The sequence below is a fragment of the Hemicordylus capensis genome, chromosome 3, assembly GCF_027244095.1.
Source record: "Hemicordylus capensis ecotype Gifberg chromosome 3, rHemCap1.1.pri, whole genome shotgun sequence".
Taxonomy (NCBI): Eukaryota; Metazoa; Chordata; class Lepidosauria; order Squamata; family Cordylidae; genus Hemicordylus; species Hemicordylus capensis.
The window spans coordinates 59,858,860-59,878,454 of record NC_069659.1 but is presented as its reverse complement, the minus strand read 5'-3'; the positions used below and the strand labels follow the sequence as shown (position 1 = coordinate 59,878,454).

At 45.2% G+C, this 19,595-nt stretch overlaps 1 protein-coding gene across 6 annotated transcripts in view; it reads right to left on the bottom strand.

Moving 5' to 3' along the window:
• NECTIN3 (nectin cell adhesion molecule 3) overlaps nt 1-19,300 on the bottom strand; it is a 106,332-nt gene extending 87,032 nt beyond the window's left edge. For 2 of the 6 annotated variants that reach the window (XM_053305640.1, XM_053305646.1), the window contains exon 1: nt 18,803-19,084. In XM_053305640.1, the coding sequence (XP_053161615.1) occupies nt 18,803-18,971 (169 nt within the window). In that variant the 5' untranslated portion in view covers nt 18,972-19,084. Of the gene's footprint in view, nt 1-18,510; nt 18,659-18,802; nt 19,095-19,158 lie in introns of those variants that run through there. The other 4 variants (XM_053305642.1, XM_053305644.1, XM_053305645.1 and 1 more) reach the window with 4 other exon arrangements.
• Nucleotides 19,301-19,595: the final 295 nt, after the last annotated feature.

Sequence of the window (19,595 nt, the reverse complement as noted above, 5' to 3'; positions counted from 1 at the left end):
GTATCCACTGTCTATCTACTATAATTTTGACTCCTAGATTCAAAGAAAATCTGTCAAGACCTGCCCTAATGTGCTTCAACTCTGTCCAGTTTCTCAATTTCAGATTCTTCAAACTCAGTCCATCTGCTCACACCGAGTACCTGAAAACTGCTGTTCTGTCTCACTGACCACTCACACCCAATTTGGAGGGGAGGGAAGCAAGGCTACCTCTCTCACAGTAGTGCCTCTCATCAGGCGAAGGGGTACGTGCTATCTTACAAGACTCTTATGACTCCCTTCCAGGGGTATTTCAGGGCCATTAACATGCCATTTAAGAAACATCCTCTGGCTCCTGGACCTTTAGCCAGTGATCTAATAAAACAAGACGTTCTGATAAGAACTAATCTTCCTACTTTCCTTTCACTATAATCTTAACTGATAATTACCATCTTCACATGTTAGCCCACTTCTGGCACAAACATTCATCTGTCCACCATCTTGAATTAGGGCAGATGACATCATCACAAACTACGCCCTTGAGATGTCCTTATGTGTCACTACAAATGTACCAAATTTTGTCCAAATTGGTCCAGGCATTGCAAAGTTGATAGGGATGCACATGCACACACAGATGTAGAGAGCTGGATGATCCTATAATACTACTGTCCTTAAGGAAAGTAGCCCCCACCCCACCCAGCCCAAAAAAGGAGTTGGACAGCAAACATTTATCATAACCTCAAACTCATTACAACAGTCTAAAAAATATTACAGGGCATTTAAATAACTGAAAATTGCTTGCATGCAATTTATATTTTAAAAATTATTTCAAGTTACAAAAACTGAAAACCACATTTCCACCTGATAGTTTACAAATATGGAGCTAATCAGTTAATTCAATCCAATTATTATTGTAATTTATAACACCCAGAAATATCAAGAAAGATGCCTTGGCTTACAATCTAGGATACAGACACCACACATTAGTCAGAAAGGAAACAAACTAGAGGAGAGGAAAGGAGATAAAACCGAGTGAACAAATGTGTTGTAAAGAGAATGCGGGATATAACCCTAAGTATATACAGCCTTCTATTGGATGGGGAGTGCACTGAGTTGTTTTTGACCTTTGGGTTGCTGTAGGAGTGAGTCTGTGAGAAAAAATTCTGAGGAGAGACTGTGAGAAAGGAGGTGGTTGTGGCTTTAAGTGAAAAAATTAGGCGTACGAAGGAGCAAAGTTTGAGACAGGAGAAAGCTAAATCTGAATTATTGAAAAAGGAGAAGAGAACATCTTTCTGCTCTCAATTATTCTTCATTCAGCCACTGAGTCAGCACCAGGTGCCAGAAGATTAGGGCCTAAAAACTGAAGGATCTGATGCACCATCCATTTTATGGACTACAAAATTTGTGAGACTCTTATGACTTGTTTTGCTTATCTTTACCCTTGTGAATTGCCACCTTTTTCAGGATTAGGGGGTGGGGGTTTAAATACACATACATATTATGTGTATAAAATATTTAAGTTGATTAATTTAAATCTTTTGAATACCATAATTTTGGGTAGAAACATCGTGGCGAGTAAGTTTTTAAAAGTTGTTTAAAGGCACCTGCGGCATTTACCCCGGATGCAGCGTTTATTCACAAATGGAAATGAAGGAGGCTGTCGAGGAAGAGGTGGCAGTGGCCACGGTGGTGGACAATGGGGCGCAACAACACTTTGACGAGGCCGGACTCAGCAGTCCGTTTTAAGGTGGCACTGCAGGCCATGGAGAAGGAGGAGGGTGGAAGGGGAGCAAGGAGGGTCTAAGAATCCATTTTAAGCTGGCATGCCACAGGCTATAAAAGAGGAGGAGTGGAAGAGGAGCAAGCTGGGGGAAGTGGAAGGGGGCGGCAGCAGCAGCAAATGAGCCAGCCCAGCCTTCCCCACTGAGGAGAGGACCTTGAAGCAACAGAGCCCCCCCACACCCCATATTTAATTTGTTTAACTACAGCATTTACGGCGATGTAGTGTTTCTGTCCCAAATTACGGTAATTAAGTTTGCCTCCAAAATCATTTCAGTTTGGGTCTCTGGAGTGTCGACTCTGGTTACAAAAGCAGAGGAAAAGAGTTAAATATCAAGTGGAGAGGCATTCCAGCAACAAGGACCTGCAAGGGCATAGAAATACAGATGGGGAAATATAGTGGAAGCAGCATAGAGAGAAAGTAGAGAAGATAAATATGGAGGAGCAAGACCATGGAGACATCTGAAAGCAAGTAAAAACATCTTAAATTCAGGGGAAACCACTTGAGAATGGTACGGGAAAGAATGACTGCAGCAGCCAGCAGCATTTAGGAAGCCAGAGGGGCTTAAGAATAGAAGCAGGAAGACCAAGAAGAAGGCAGTTATAACAGTCAGTGCAGGAAACAATGAGAAAAAGATCTGGCCAAATTACAGAATGTCGCCAACATCCAGACCAACATGCCTCCTCTGAAAATATGCTCCTGAAGGTTACTACTAATTATTAACATAATGAATGGATATGACCACTATCTGTATGAAACATGAATTCTAAATGACCACCACTTTGAGGCATGTTAGAATTAGTATGTCAAGTTTTCAATGCTCCATTCCCTGCCACAAGCTTATAAATTTTATTTTTACTTTTACATTTATATCTCTCCTCCAAGAAGCCCTGAGTAGTGTAAATGGTTATGTTTATCTTCAGAACCACTTTATGAGGTAGGTTAGCCTAATATACACATGACTGGACCAGAGTCACCCCATGCGCTTCATGGCCAAATGGGGATTTGAACTCTGGTCTTCGTGGTTCTAGTCCAACCCTCTAACCACTACGCCATGTAGCATAAGGAAGTGTATGCTACCAAGTTGCCTGAAAAGATTTACCAGTATTCCAATAAAAAAACAAAAGCTTTAAATTCGTGTACTTTTTTGAATTTTCCTAATAAAATATTTCCATTCACATACTTCTGGATACTGAAAAAACTTCTGAGGTAACATGTAAAATTAACACGGCCTACTTTTTAAAAAGTTTTGTTTACTAAACAAAAGAGTCAAGCACAGTAATATTGTTCCCCTTTCACTTGTCCTAATGGCAATTGCTATTTAGTCCACACAAACATTTTGAATATCTACCTTAAAATTATGTTCATATCTATTGCACTAGCTAAAGGACATTTTCCCTTATGAAATGTACTAAAAAGGAGAAAGGCATTTTGTTACTATTGAAGATTGTGTTCTTAACATCAGAACCATAAAATTCTGCCCAGTCCCATTTATGCTCTAAAACACTGGATCCCTACATAATTTGAGACTCACAAGCGGAATGTAGATAACCAGAGATTCGAAAAATTCCCTTTCCTGATATTATTGCCTGCCACAGACTGTAAGAAGGAGGCAGTGTATCAAGCTCTTGGCAGGACAGTAAGTCGCTCAGACCCATTGCACAACCATTATAATGGACACCAACAAAACCTACATCTTCTTGCACCAACAATTTAACATTTCTAACACCTACATTAAATTAAGACCTACATTCAACTGTAGGTAACCTTTACTTTAGAAACGGTTATAAGCAAAATGCATTCATGTTTAACAACCCTCTCATGTGCACAAAGAAACGTGAAGATAATGCTGAGGGCCCCAGGGCTTATTTTGAACAAGAATAATTATTTTGTGATCTCAGTGGAACATAGCATTTAGGGATCTGAAATATGGAATTCTTTAAAGTACTATGGTTGGAAATACTTGAAGTTGAGATTATTAGCTGTATCAGATACCAGAGAAAAATAAAATTCTAGGCCAGAAAATCACCATGACAACTAAAAACCTGGTTTGGCATCCAAGAAATGAATAAGTTTGTTAGAACTCTTGCATATAGGCATATTGTGTAGAGATTATTTTGCCTGATAATGTGGACAAGATCCATGTGAATGTGCCCACTTTCCCTGCCTGTCTGATAAAGACAGCTGGAGGAGGGACTGGCCATCTGGGTTGGAAAAGAAACATTGGTAGACTTACCGTGAATTGTTCTTTTTCAAGGTATGGGGAGGGCATCCTAACTTGACGGGTTGTCAGCCTTCTCATGCTTCAAGACAGGGCCAATCAGATTTCACATCTGTATATACTATGCTGCTCCAGCCACACTCAACCCAGTTCCAGAACTGCGAGCGAAAAACCTGTAGCCTCACACTGAGAAAAAACTCTGGCTTTCAACCACCAGAGAAACAGAATGAACAAGAACAGAATAAATGTCAACCAGGGAAAATCTAGAGACCTCCAAAGGAAGAGAAAGAACAGGGATAGCACAGTCTTGAACCCTGGGAGTAGCCCCGCCACCTAAGGAATATCATTCCTTTCCCAGCATCCGCGGGAGGGCCAGATGCCCTCCCCATACCTTGAAAAAGAACAATTCACAGTAAGTCTACCAATGTTTCTTTTTCTGAGGAATGGGGAGGACATCCTAACTTGACGGGACGTACCTAAGCTGAATGAAATCAAGGGCGGGGAACGGATGCCTAGACTACTCGCTGCAGAATTGTCCATCCAACCGCCCACGGATCATAAAAGGAAAAAAATTTATAGTGTCTCACAAAAGGAGAAATAGAACTCTATGTGGCCGCTTTACAAATCTCCTCCAGGGGAGCTCTTGCTGAGAAAGCTGCCGATGCAGCCGCACTTCTCGTCGAATGCGCCGTGATACCTCTGGGCACAGGTAGGTTCAATGTCTCATAAGCCAAGACAATAGTAGCCCTAAGCCACCAGGCCAAAAACAATTTAGAAGCTTTGGTCCCAAGGGAGCCTGCTTGGAAACAAAGGAAGAAACAAAGGAAGAGTCCGTTTTCCTAAAAGACTGAGTTCGGTGGGTATAATTTCTTAAAGCCCTTCACACCAGGGTGGATTTGATTTAAATCAAACTGATTTAAATCACGATTTAAATCACTATCGGTGGATAAAAATCAAAAAAATCCGATTTAAATCAAAAAAATCGGATTTTTTAATTTAAATCGGATTTTTTTAATTTAAATCGGATTTTTTTGATTTTTATCCACCGATAGTGATTTAAATCGTGATTTAAATCATGATTTAAATCAGTTTGATTTAAATCAAATCCACCCTGCTTCACACATCCGTCTTATGCCACACACGTTCCTTAGGATGCGTGGGCTTGGAACAGAATGAAGGTAACGCCACTTCCTGGCTTCTGTGGAAAATAGAATTGACCTTCAGCAAGAAGGTAGGATCCAACTTTAAAACACCTGACTCTTTTTCGAAAAATACACAACTCATCTCTCACTGAGAGGGCAGCCAACTCCGAGACCCTCCTAGAAGAGGTTATCGTCACCACTAAGAATAAAACCTTGAATGACAAATACCTCAAAGAAATAGAACTGAGAAGTTCAAATGGAGCCTTGGTCAAGGTATTAAAAAACTTATTTAAATCCCAAGTGGGAAACCTGTGGACAGGGAGAGAAGCCAAATTACTCGCTCCCTTCAAAAACTGACTAATATGGGGATGCAAAGATGAAGAACCAGAATCTCTGAGGTCCAAAACAGACGATAGAGCAGAGACCTGCTGCCTTAAGGTGTTCGGACGAAGACCCCTCTCTAAACCAGACTGCAGAAACCCCCAAACTTCTAACATTCCAGCAGAAGTCAGAAGGATGTCGTGCTTTGCTATCCAAGAACAGAAGGCAGGACAGGTAAGTTGATATGTGCGAGAGGTGGACAGCCTGCTGGACACCAGGATGGTATCTTGAACCCGAGAGGAATACCCTTTATCCACTAAGAGCTTGAGCTCAACCTCCAGGCGTGAAGTCTCAGCCAGCCGAGATCCAGGTGCAGGAGAGGACCCTGGGAAAGCAGGTCTTTTCTGAGAGGAAGTGGCCACAGAGGTTGAACTGACATGGACACCAGCTCCGAGAACCAAGGTCTGCATGGCCAATATGGAACAATGAGTATGACCTCCACCCTTTCCACTACAATCTTCCACAGCCCCAGACCTAGTATTGGCATCGGAGGAAAGGTGTACAGCAACTCCGGAGGCCAGGGAGACACTAGAGCATCCATCTCTTCTGCCTGACTGCAGTGATGCCTGGCAAAGAACCTCGGGAGCTTGGCATTGTGCATGGTTGCAAAAGGATCTAGTTGAGGAGGACCATACCTGTGTGTACAATCTGATCGAACACCGCCAGCAGCAGTGACCACTCCACCAGGTCTATCCACTGGCGACTTAGCCAGTCTGCCAGTTGATTATCCTCCCTGCTCAGGTGTTCAGCCACTATTGACTTCAGGTTCAACTTTGTCTAAGCCATAAAGTGATCCGCCTCCTGCATAAGCACTCGCGACCTCTTGCCGCCTTGATGGTGTACATGGGCCTTGGCCATCACATTGTCCATTCTGACCAAGGCATGACGGTTCTGAATTAGCCCCTGGAACTGTAACAGAGCCAGGCGTATGGCCTTCAATTCTAGCCAATTGATATTGAACTGGAGAGCCTCTTCCAGCCATATTCCTTGAGCATGGTGATCTAGACAGTGTGCCTCCCAACCAGATAGGCTTGCATCTGTTGTAACCACAACCTTTAGTAGAGTATCAAGAGGAATATCCCTCTCCAGTGCAGGAGAAAGCCACCATCAAAAGGATTCCCTGACCTTGGACAGAAGAGTAACCTTCAAATGCTGCTTTTCCATGATCGCTAATTGATAAGGAAGAAGAAACCATTGGAGAGGTGTTGAATGCCATCTGGCCCAGGGAGTACAGTCCAGGCAGGCAATCAAGTGTCCCAAAATTTGAGCTAGGGACATGAGGTCCCCTTTCTTCTTCAGCATCCAAGGAGCGACAAGTCTCTCTGAGCTTGTTCTGATGCTCTACTGGTAGAGATACTAACGCCAACTCCATATTGAAAAGCACTCTCAGATGTAGCAGAATGAGAGACGGTTGAAGATGACTTGTCAAACGGTTGATAATGAAACCGTGTTCCTCCAGAATATGGACCATGCAGGTGACATCGCTGATTGCTTGATGGTAGGACACTGATCTGATCAACACTTTGTCCAAATATGGATAGGCCTGGATTCCCAGGCGTGCGCGATGACAGCTACCATCAATTTTGTAAATAGGGTACCAATGACAGGCCGAAAGCCAATGCTCTGTATTGGAAGTGCTGTTGATTGCAAGCAAACCTCAGGAAATGACAATACCTCGGGTGAACTGGGACGTGCAGATAAGCCTCTGACTAGTCTATACATGAAAGCCAATTCCCCGGGTGGACCAATCTCTTGATGGACTTTAACGACTCCATCCTGAAGGTCTGCTTCCTCACAAAGCAGTTTAGACATTTCAGGTCAAGAACTGCACGCCAGGTGTCATCCTTCTTTGGAACCAAGAAGAGCAAAGAAAACACGCCTTGCCATGATTCCGTCGTAGGAACCGGCTCTATGGCCCAAATCTGTACCAGACGAAGAATAACCTGCTCCATCAGAAGCCTTTCGGAACACTGTCTGGAGACAGGAGTTACAAAAAGAAAGTCGTGGAAAACAGATACGAAATCTATTAAATAACTCTGGGTAACCGTACGAATAGCCCACTTATCGGTGGTGATCAGCACCCAGGTCCTGGCAAAGTCCAGGAGATGGCCCCTAACCGGGACGGAGTCATTGCTTATGATTTCTGGAATCTGCGCTGTTGGTGAAGGAACCCAATCAGTTATTATTCTGTCCCGTTCCTGCCGAACCAGGATGGTCTCCAGGACCCTCTGAATGCCAAGCCTCGGTTGTTTTTGTCTTTGTCAGTGGCCCTGAAGCCAGCATAACCTGCGCGGGATGAATTCTTGTAGCAACGAAAGGGACTCTGAAATGAGGAATTACCCCTAGACCCCCCTACGAGCTTCCCCTCACCCCATAGGCATGGCTTTTTTTTGGTCACGGGTTTCAACTAAAACCAGATCTAATGACTCTCCAAATGACTTCCCTCCTAAAAAGAGAGTAGCAGCCTTTGTGTCTACTTTCCAATGTCTCAGCCATAAGCCTCTCCTGACCGCCACCTCTGCAGCCATTGCACAGGAGGCGTGTTGCAGACAATCAAGGCTCGAGGCAGCCATAAGAGCAGATGCCCTGACCAATTTATAAAGACCTTGCCTAAGCTTAACATTTTCTGGAGGCACCAATCTTATCAGTTCTTTCGCCCAAATAATGGACGCCCTAGCAAAAATTGAATTGGTAGTGACTGCTCTAATGACAGTGGCCGAGGCTCGTGACCTTTTCGTAGATGATCCACCTTCTCCTCAGGTGACTTTAAAAAACTAATCGCCTTCCTTATTCAGCAACGCACACAACACCAATTGCACCACAGGAGCATCTACAATGGGAGTAGCTATCAAAGACATGATGTCAGGCGGGAGTATATAATTTCTTAGGAAAAGTCAAAACAGGCTTAGTGGTAACAGGCACCCCACATTCTGCTAACATTACATCTTTGAAGAGAGTAGGAAAAGGAACCGTGGCTGTTGAAGCCAAGGTAGAGGGGGAAAAACCTCTTGATCCAAACCTGAAATGGAAGGAACCCCTGATTCTGGGGACACATCCTTAATAACTCTTTTCACTTTGGCCAACAAAACCTCAAACTCTGACAAGCAAAACAAACGAGAAGAGCTGGGCTTCTCTGGAGGAGGGTTTTGTTCATCAGACAATTCCCTTCTTCCTTTTCTGACTCAGAGGACTCTGCGTCAGAAGAAACAGCAGCAGAGCGATGAGGTGGAGGCACAGCAGTAACAACAGAAGAGGCTGCTGCTGGCAGAGGAGCCACTAGAGGGCGTTTAGGTGCCCTAATGCCCTCATCCAACAGTGGCACTCTTTTTCTTTTATGGAGGAGGGGAAACTGAAACCGCTTGCTCTGCAGAATAGCCCTTCTGAGGACTTGAATCGGGGAAAGAAGAAAAGGAAGGGCACCTAGGGTGCTTAGCCAGGGCTTCAGATGCCACTCCCCCCACCCCGCAAGGCAGCCCCCTCACACCCAGGGGGCAGCTACCTGCCCTGAAGAACCCAACTGTTCCAACGAAGGAGACACCAGAGACAAACATTGTGTTTTTTTTTTTTTTTTTAACAAAGTCCCCCAACTACTGCAACTCACCAGCTGACAAAGCTTCACTGTTAGAGCCAGTAACAGTCTCAGGCGTTTCTGAGCGCACCCCCTGTAGGAGTGCAGAAGGAGCGAGCAGCAAGACCGAAGGCAAAGCCTTAGAAACAGGCACGGCTGAGGAGAGACCATAATGGCTGCCGTGGTTTTGGCAGGAATTTCAGACACTGTTGGAGATAGCCACGCCCGTACTGCCTGCAGCTGAAGCCTCTCACAAAGCGGAACCCTGCCGGAAGCCAGCTTGCATTCCTTTTTCTTTTAGGCCACGTCTGGGCACTTTCAGTATTTGGTCTTCTTTGCCGCTTTTCGTGGCGGAACGAGCTCTAGGCATGGAGCAATCTCAGAGCTTTTAGCAATCGTTCCCTCAGAAAGCCCAGCAGTGCACATGGCAGCGGTCCCAGACACCACAGAGGCGGGTGCCAACATAGCCTCTGAGAGGGGGCCCTCTGAAAGGGCGCCCTTCAGCATGTTGCCACAATGTGAAAGCTCCATGAGTGAAACAAGTGGGGAGACACAAACCAAAAAGGTAGTGCATAGCCAAGGAAAAACAAGCCTAAGGCAGCTAGAAGCTAGAAGAGACTGGGCACCTTGTGGACTGTCTTGAAGCAAGACAGGAACTGGAACCCCGTTGGGTGTGGCTGGAGCAGCATAGTATATACAGATCTGAAATCTGATTGGCCCTGTCTTGAAGCATTAGAAGGCTGACAACCCGTCAAGTTAGGATGCCCTCCCCATTCCTCGGAAAAAGTTATTAATGCTTCATTGGTAAAGGGGAGTGGTGCCATCAGGCCAGGAACAGGCCATTGTCTGCCCCTAAAGATCTCCTGGTCCCACTCCTTTGTGATAATGGTGAATTCACCATTCTTGGGCAAGGTACTTGAGTGGGTAATGTTGTCTCAGCTGCAAAGATACCTGAATGAAACAAATTATCTTGACCGCTTTCAATCTGGCTTTAGGACTGAAACCACATTGGTTGCTCTGGATAGGAGCTAGACATGGGGAATGTGTCCCTGTAGGTTCTTCTGGCTTTCAATACCATCAACCATGGTATCCTTCTGGACTATCTTGTAAGGATTAAGTTAGGAGGCCCTGTTTTGCGGAGGGCTCTTTGCTCTTTGGTTCCAGAAAGTAGTTCTGGGGAATTCCTGTTCAAAATAGTGGACATTGGTCAACCCATGCCCCCCACCCCTACAAGTTCCATGCTGTTGCCCATGCAACTTAATGTCTATGGTATATGGAACTGTTGGAGGAAGTAGTTGGGAGTTTGGCATGGGTTAGATGTCAAATATATCTGTGCCATCTCCAGCAGAAGCGCTTGATGTACTAAACCAGTTCTACAGGCAGTGAAGAGGTGGATGTAGGTTGACAAGCCGAAATTAAATCTGGACATCCCCCGCCCAAGAGGTACATTAATCTGCTTTTGATGGGGTTACATTCCCTTTGAAGAAGCTGGACCGCACATTGGGTCTTTTATTTGACCCAGCATTATACCTCAAAATGCCAAAGGTTCTCTTGTGGCTCAGGGAGCTTTTGCCCAGTTTCAGTTGATGCAGAAGCTGTGCCTATTTCTGGAACAGGCAGAACTGACCAAAGTGATCTATATCCTTGTTAAATTCTATTACTAAACACTTTACATGTGGTTACCTCTGAAGACCATTTGGAAACTTCAGCTGGTCCAGAATACTGCTGGATTGGACAGAGTCACGATTCATAGTTTATATTCCAATAATCTTTCATGAGCTGCACAGGTTACCATTTTGTTTCCATGCACAGTTCAAGATGTGGGTTATTACTTTTAAAGCCATTTACCATTTGGGTTCAAGTTACTCTAAGAATCACCTTCTCCTACATGAATCTGCCCATTTTATAAGATCAGAGATGGAGATCCTCCTACATGTGCAGATCTTGGACAGTGGCAGGTTGGCCATGTTGAATGATCATGAAAATGCAGCAACTCCCTCCTTGTGGAACTCCCTTAGAAGGTCTGTTTAGTCCCCCCTCCTTCCCACATTCTGAATGTCTAATGAGGACATTTTTAACTTACTTTCCAGTAGGCTTATGAGATCACCCAGCATTGTCTGTGTGTCCGTGTGTCCCCCCACCCATCAACTTCACAACACCTGGACCAATATGAAGCAAATCGGGTACAGTTGTAGGGACACATAGAGGTACCTCAACAGCGTAGTTTGTGATGTCATCCACCCTGATTCATCCATTTATTTATTTATTTTTATGTCATCCCCTTATTTATTATTTATCTGTGTAAACTGCCCTGAGCCATTTTTGGAAGAGTGGGATAGAAATCAAATAAAGAATAAATATAATAATAATAATAATAATAATAATTTAGCATGTTGGATGTGTTAACTTTTGAGGCACAACTGGGCTAACTTATGAACCACCTAACTGATTTGAACCAAATTTGCTACAACTGCATGGACACATAGGAATGCCCTAATCGTATAGTTTGTGATGTCATCCACCCTGATTCAAGATGGTGGATGTGTGAACTTTTGAGGTGCAAGTGCACTAACTTGAGGACTATCTAACCTATTTCAATCAAATTTGGTACAGTTGTAGAGAGTGACACAAAGGGACACCTCAATGGTGTAGTTTGTAATAATGTCATCTATCCCAATCCAAGATGATGGATGCATGAACATTTGAGGTGCAACAGATCTAACTTGTGGACCCCAATCTGAACCAAATTTGTGATAAGAGTTGCTAATTCCAAAACAGAATTCCAATTTTTACTGGCATACACAGTCCTAGCTTTGAAATACTTCAGTTATAGTACAACATCCATACTAAATTAAGTAGTTCAGCTTCTATAGAGTAACTCCTGAGTAGCACTACTGAATAATTTAGCCCAGATAATGTTCAAATACTACAAGTGTAACCAGCAACAGCATTATGTGTGTTATTGCTGAAGAAGAGACAGAAAAGGGCATTAATGGGCAGCAAGAAGGTGAAATGTTGGTTTGGGAGGATCCTGTAAGAATAGTTTTGTTTTCTTATTTGGTATATGTTTTGATGCCTGCAGTGTCATCGCCCCCCCTTTCCTTATTTCTTTTATGATTAGGTTGGGGGGGGGCATTTCCCCCGCTCCAGCCTGTGCTCTGTGGAAGTTAAGAACCGCCATCACCCACCATTAATGGTTTGTTTGTTTATTTATTAAATTTATATCCCGCCCAAACTTACGTCTCTGGGCGGCTAACAATAATTGTTTTCCTTACTCTCTCCTTCACCCTGTTTTTCCAGTTCTCTCTCTCACCTGCTAAACATTCAATGTTATTAGTTGTGTTCCTTTGGAGAGAAGACCCTCCTTTCAGAATTTCATTCAAGCATTCTGTGGCATGTGAGCTCTCTGCTTCTGTGGGGTGTTTTCTTGTTCTGATGGGCTGATCTGAAGTACTCCCTGCAATTTTTGGGCATGCCTTGTGGTCCCAACACCAAAAATGCACCCTCACCCTTAACAGGAGCTTGTGGAGGCTCTGACAATATTAACAGAGGAACATGCTGTTTACAGAAGTATATGGAGATGAGATATGTATATAATTCAAGTGAGTCAGATTATGAAAAAAGGTTTTGTCATTATAAACCTCAAAATCATCCCTTTTTCTCTGCTAAAGTTATGTACACACACATTTGTTCACACATACCAAATGTTAATACATTTTAGAGGGATAGGTAGATAGCTCAGTAGTAGAGCATCTGGTTGCATGTAGAAGGTCCCAGGTTCAATTCCTGGCATCTCCATCTTTCCAGGGAAAGACTTGTCTGAAACTCTGGAGGACCACTGTCAAAAGACCAATAGTCTGGCTCACACTATAAGGCAGCTTCCTATGTTCCCTATGTGAAACGTCTGTTTGGTGGAAGCTGTGGCCCTCTCAATGAAAAGGAAGAAAAGGTTGTGCCATTGAGTCTGAGTCTATTCCCGGTAACCACAGAGCCATGTGGTTTTCTTGGTAGAATACAGGAGTGGTTTACCATTGCCTTCTCCCACACAGTATAAGATAATGCCTTTCAGCACCTTCCTATATCACTGTTGCCCAATATAAGAGTTCCTCATATTCTGGGAAACACACCAGTGGGGATTTGAACCAACAACCTCCTGCTCTCTAGGCAGCTTGCTTCCCTGCTGTGCCATTAGATCTGGCTGGCCCTCCCAATACAACATGGCAAAATACCCCCCAAATATCCTTGACTGACTGTAGTTGGATTGGAGAGGATTCATGTCACATCAACTAAGTATCTGATTTAACTGACTTTGGTATTATGTAAAATGACCAAATCATTCTGTTCATGATTCAGGACAGACTTCAGCTACTTGAAAAACACCTGAGATTTCCTGTCTATCGGGAGCAAGGAGTGGAAGTTAACCCTTTGTGAGCTGTGACCTCCTACTTCGAGGGAGAAAAATCCTTGCTTTACAATATAGTGTGCATTTGCCTGCTAAAAATGAAAAGCTACATTATACCTAAATAGTGAACAGGTATTACGACTATATCAAACAAGAAAAATGCACTTTTAGTAGAAACTTCCAAACTAGTGAATTAAATCAGGACTCCTCAATTTTCACAGCTACCGTATTTTATGGACTATAAGACTCACTTTTTTCCTCGAAAAATATCCGCCAAAATTCAGGAGTGTCTTATATGTTTTAACAGTTTAATATGTTAAAACTCTGAAAAACTGGATTAAAATTAAGGTGCGTCTTATTGTCCGTAGCGTCTTATAGTCCGTAAAATACGGTAGTGATTTAGATCATGATTTTTTTTTTAAATTATATTGCATTTCTATATCACCCTATCCGAGGGCTCTGAAGGTTAAATTGAAATAAATCAATTTATTTGATTTAAATCAAATCCAGCCTTGTTACAACCAACAATTGATTTGAAAGGAGGAAGTAGTGAGGAATACAACTCATCACATATCTTCAAGAACTGATTTGCTAGGGTAAGGAAGAGCAAACTAATACAAATTTCACAGCTTAAGCTGGCATCCCAAAATTGCAAACTGAATTTCTACAAAATTTCTGACACTGTAGTGAGAAAGGGCTATAACTCAGTGGGGCCGTAACTCAGTGGTAAGGCATCTGCTTTGCATGTAGGTCCTAGGTTCAATCCCTGGCAGCTCCAGGTAAGGTTGTGAAAAAATCCTGCCCGAAGAGCCACTGCCAGTTGTTGTAGACATTACACCAAGCTAGATGGACTAACACTCTGACTCAACTGGCAGCAGTTTCATATGCCCCAGTGGTAGATTACATGCTCCTCAGGTGACCCCCAGTTGCAACCCTCAGAATCTTCAGGTAGAGCTGGAAGAGATCACTGTCAAACTCTGGAGAGTTACTGCCAGTCAGAGTCAACAACACAGACCTATATGGACCAAAGATGTGATTTAGCATAAGGCAGCTTCATATATGTCTACACAAAAACTGAAATTGGTAGTGAAGGGTAGGAAGCAGGGTATATGCAGGTGGAACACTTACTTTTTTGATAGATCAAAATGATGATCCCTTCATCAGGACACTGATAAAGCCATCAGTGCACACCATAGCCTAGAGAATTCTGGGAAGTCTGTGGATGAATGAGGAATAGGCCTTTACTTTGTCCCCACAGAATCACCCAGAAGCAGCCAAATCCTCAATTACATAGGCAACAGGCTGGCAAAAAGCTCCAAATACTACTGGGTGGAATGTATAAGAGTATGCAGCGTAAAAATAATCACTTGCCTTGAGTTTGGCCATAGATGTTCCCAAAATTATACAAAGGCATTCAGGGTTTACAGTCTTACTGCACAAATATCAAGCCTCCTCAACCCCAGACAATTCCATGAAGACAGCAGAAAGGTCAACTCCTCACTGTACAGGCCAGATGCTGACCAGAATCTTCCCAATCTGTTACACACTGAAGAAATTCAGCTTGGATAGGACTAGCGTGACCTGTGGGATGATAGGGAATCCACCAGAACCCTCATCATTTCCACCATGTCCTTTTCTATCTTCTATAAAATAATCTGTCCCTGCAGAACCCAATTTCATTGTGTTTTGAATCTGGCAGCATTTCTAGTTTCAAACCAACTCAATCTCCCTCACTGACAAGATAATTTTGTTAGAGTGCAATGGGAAAATGCAATCCGCATAGCATTATTTGGACATCAGCAAGATTTTTGATCTGGTCTCATGTGACTGCCTCGTAGAAAAGCTTGAGGAAAATACTTTTGAGCTGTCTACCATCTGCTTCATGCCTTTTCAAGCTTGGCACAAGGAGAGAATATGAATTCATCATCTATGCTTATTCTGTGGTGGTTGGCTAGCATCTGTGTAATACTAACGGCCCAATCTTACACACAAAGCAGAACTAGGTGCAAACTAACTATCAATGGAGATGAAGCAACAATGTTCAACATATTGCTAAAGAAGAGTGATGTTCCATGTCATTTGCTGTTGAAATTTCAGGCCAACTTCTATATTTTGAGGACTAGCTTCTGGAGTGCTTGGAGCATTTTAGGTCTATGCTGCAAATTATGTGCAACACCTCACTATACACAGAGCCCTTCAAAATAGGAACACAAGCATTTAAGAAAGAAACACTAGCAGTGAAGTTCAATTAGGAAATCTCGCAAGGTATTTCATATCCTTAAGAGTCCTATGGGGGGGGGGGAAGGCAGACATGCACATTTTTGCAATTTTGGGATTTATATTCATTATAAGCATCGGTTTAATGCCTATGATGAAAACTACACACTAACTTTAGTTCCATACAATAAATAGATAATTGTCTGTATTTGTTAACCATTCTGATGCTGCCTTCAAATATGCTTGCACAAAAGAGACATTATGGGGCTCAGGAGTGCCCAGTTTGCAAGCCACACAACACAAGCTAGTATTGATCCCCCACCCACTCTCATGGCTACACAAAATGACAGTCCATGCAATAAATGAACAGCTGTCTGAGCACAGACCCGTACAGAACCTGCTTTTGCAGATATCACTTTCTCCCCAGTGCTTTAACACAGAACAGTGTGCACAAAAAACTGGTATGTGTCATGAAGTCACACTGCACATCAATAGCATAAACTTCACTTCCCTGAAGCAGGAGGAAAACCTATTTATGCTAGATTCAAGAAAAGCTGCGACTTATAAATATATTACAACTTTGTTTACAAAATGTTTTTTAGAAATTACAATTTATTGTTATTATTATTATTATTACTTGTTTACACAGTCAGACAGGTGTTATTGACTGGTTTGTTTTATCCAGACATTGAGTCCTTCCCAAGGACCTGGGATGCCAGAATTTTATCATCAATACTGTTGGTTATTATAGATATCGTTGCAAAATATAATAATAATAATTCAATTTCTATACCGCCCTTCCAAAAATGGCTCAGGGAAATACACAGAGAAATAGTAAATGAATGAATGAATAATTAAGATGGCTCCCTGTCCCCAAAGGGCTCACATTCTAAAAAGAAACACAAGATAGACACCAGCAACAGTCACTGGAGGTACTGTGCTGGGGGTGGATAGGGCCAGTTACTCTCCCCCTGCTAAATAAAGAGAATCACCACAGTAAAAGGTGCCTCTTTGCCCAGTGAGCAGGGGAGGGGTTTAGCAGGGGTTAGGAATTTAAGTCATGTTCCACCCTTCACTGCTTTTTCCACTAGGTCAAACTTGTTCAGTACTATTTTAATCAAACCTAACTCTAAAGAGCAACAGTAGGTGGGGAAGTTGATCCACTGTCCTCTGACAAGCTCCAATAATTGTTTATTAGCCCTCCCTTCAAAGTATGTCTTATCTGCTCCTCAGGATCTGAATTACAATTGTTATGGATGAAAGTGTAGTAGTAGTGCACACAATACTCACTCAGTTCCTTGTGTCTTGGGCTAGAATCACAATGCAGTTGTCTAAATCCCACTGCAAGTCGCTTCCATCTCCCCAAAGCCTATTCACACATCAGCCCCACTTGACATCTTATATGTGCAGCCCTTCAAAGCCCTTCTTCAGGCACTAATATCTGGGCAAAAGGGAGGGCACAAAGTAACTCCATAGTGCTTACATTTGAGTAAGCCTGTACAAGAACAGAAGAGGAGGTAGTACTGAAACTGAACTGCAAAAAAAAAAAAAAAAAAAACCAAAAAAAAAAAACACAAACACCCCAGTTCTCCCAAACGTACCATTTTCAGCAACCACTTCATACACAAGCCCTCCCAGAACAAAAATTGAAGCCGCCTTTGCAATCCCATCTGTGATAACTCCCTTCCAACATTAGATTCGATTCTTTGGACTAGAGATAGGGAGAGAGGGAGAGAGAAAGCGGGACGGTGGTGGTGGGGTAATACTGAGCAGACCCTGAAAGGAACAGCTCGAGGAAGGGTAGTCATCCACACATATTCGCATTTGCTGCGGCACCTGCTGCTCAAGATCAGACTAGCCAATTCCAGCCCAGCACACCAGTTGCTTCTGGAGTCAGGGGGTCTCCTACCCCACCCCCCACTCCAAACAGGGCGCGGGAGTCAGACAGAGATGCTTTTATAGGGCGGTGGCCAGCTACATAATGACACCCGCCTGTCCTCCCTACAAGTCACGGCTGCCCCGTCATCAACCCAGACAGCGCGGAGACAGCCTCCAACCAGCCCTGCCCATCACAGCTCCCAGAATGCCGGACATAACGGTCTCGGTGGCGGCTCCCAGTGACAAGTGGAATCCCAACAACTCCAACTCCCAGCAACAGCGCCTACAACAAGCCACAACAAGGCGGCGGGACACACACACTCCGCCGCCGCCTCCTCGCCCCTGCACGCTGGGCGGAGGCGCACACCCCACCGAGGCAGCCCTCTATTTGACATGCAGACCCAGAGACACGCTTCGAGACTCACGCACGCCCGAGTCCAACCGCCACCAGCGCTCTAGAGAGTCGCCTACGGGAAGGGCTCAGGCCGGCGACAACGTAATAGTTCTAGCTACGGCGCTATTATCGCGGTTGTCACGATGAATTAATTACTCCGGGCAGCTTCTCACTCTCGCCCCGAAAGTGCCTCAGCAGCACTTTCGCGTTTGCCTTCCGGCTCCTCTGCCAAGCCGAGTCCAGAGTTCGGGGCGCTCGGCTCAGATTCAGAGGCCGAAACCCGAAAATAAGTGGCCGGTCTTCGCAGCCCCACAACTCGGAGCCGCCCCCTTCTGAACCCTCACAGGGCGCCCCTTGAAGGAGAGCGGCCCCGGCCGGCCCGGCCCCACCAGCGTCCCTCCACGCCCCCAAGCCCTACACCTCAGCGTAGTCGGGCGCGTATGAAGACATAGAGACACCACGTTGCGAGCAGAAAATGAAGCGCCCGCTGCGTCCAAGCGGGGCGTGGAGGGGGGCGAGAGAGGCTCGACGCCCGGCGCCGGTTCTTTTACCGGGGCCGCTCGCGTGTGGGGAGGGGAAGGGCGGCAGGCAGGCGCTCCTCTCCCGCCACAGCCAGGGGCTCGTCCTCTCTCCCCTCCGCCGGGCCCACCCCCGCCCCCTCGCAGGCACACAAACTTCTCTCATTGAGCAGAAAAGTTTCTCCAAAGTCCCGCCCGCCGCCGCCGCCTCTGCCTCCCCCTCCCACAGCTGCGGCCTCTTCTCGCCCCGAGCTCGGACAGGCAAACTGGTTTGGTCCGGCGAGCCGCCACCGCCCCCTCCGCGGAAAGTTTCTTCTCGACTCACCGCAGCAGACGCGGGAGAGGAGGAAGCCCAGCGACAGCCAGCCGGGCAGGGCGGGCATAGCCGGGCGGCGGCGGCGGCGGCAGCAGCAGCAGCGACGGGACGACGAGGAGGGAGGGTGGCGACCGGACGAAAGGGGTGGCGGAGCGGCCGCCTCTGTGGACCCGGCCATGCTGGAGGCGCCGCCGCCGCTACGACTCCCGAGCGCTCCCTCCGCAACCGCCACCTCCGCCTCCTTCTCTTTCCCAGCGCCGGGTCCGTGTGTCACTGAGCGGGGAGGCGCCGCGCCTGCCGCCCCTCCCTCCAAAGAAATGGGACGCACCATCCCGCCGGGGAGAGGAGGGGAGGCAGGGACACACCTCCCCACCCCCCACATGCGAGTACGCCGAGCTGGAACCTTCTCCCTTCCTGATGTCTCTCTTCCGAGCACTCGGCGAGCGTGACGTGACAAGGGAAGCTGGGCAGCTTGGAAGCTAAGGATGTCATTATGTCCTCCTCCCCCCTCTGAGAGTTATTGGTAGGTCCCGCTCCGCCCCCTCCCCTTCCCCATTTGCCACAGCCTAAGGGGTGGGGGAGAATCAGTGTTTCGCACTCTGTCTTGGTTGCACTTTAATTTTCTGCTTTTCCTTCTGTAATGTTTCTTTTTTCTCTGTCCCTTTGATTCTCTCCAAGATGCATTTCTTTTTCTTCTCCGTAGTTTATCTTCCTTTCGTCGTTTCTTTACTTCTTTGCCCTTACCTTTCTTCATATTTTCCTCTGGCTGTCTGTATTATGGCTCCTCCCGCCTCTGGTGAAA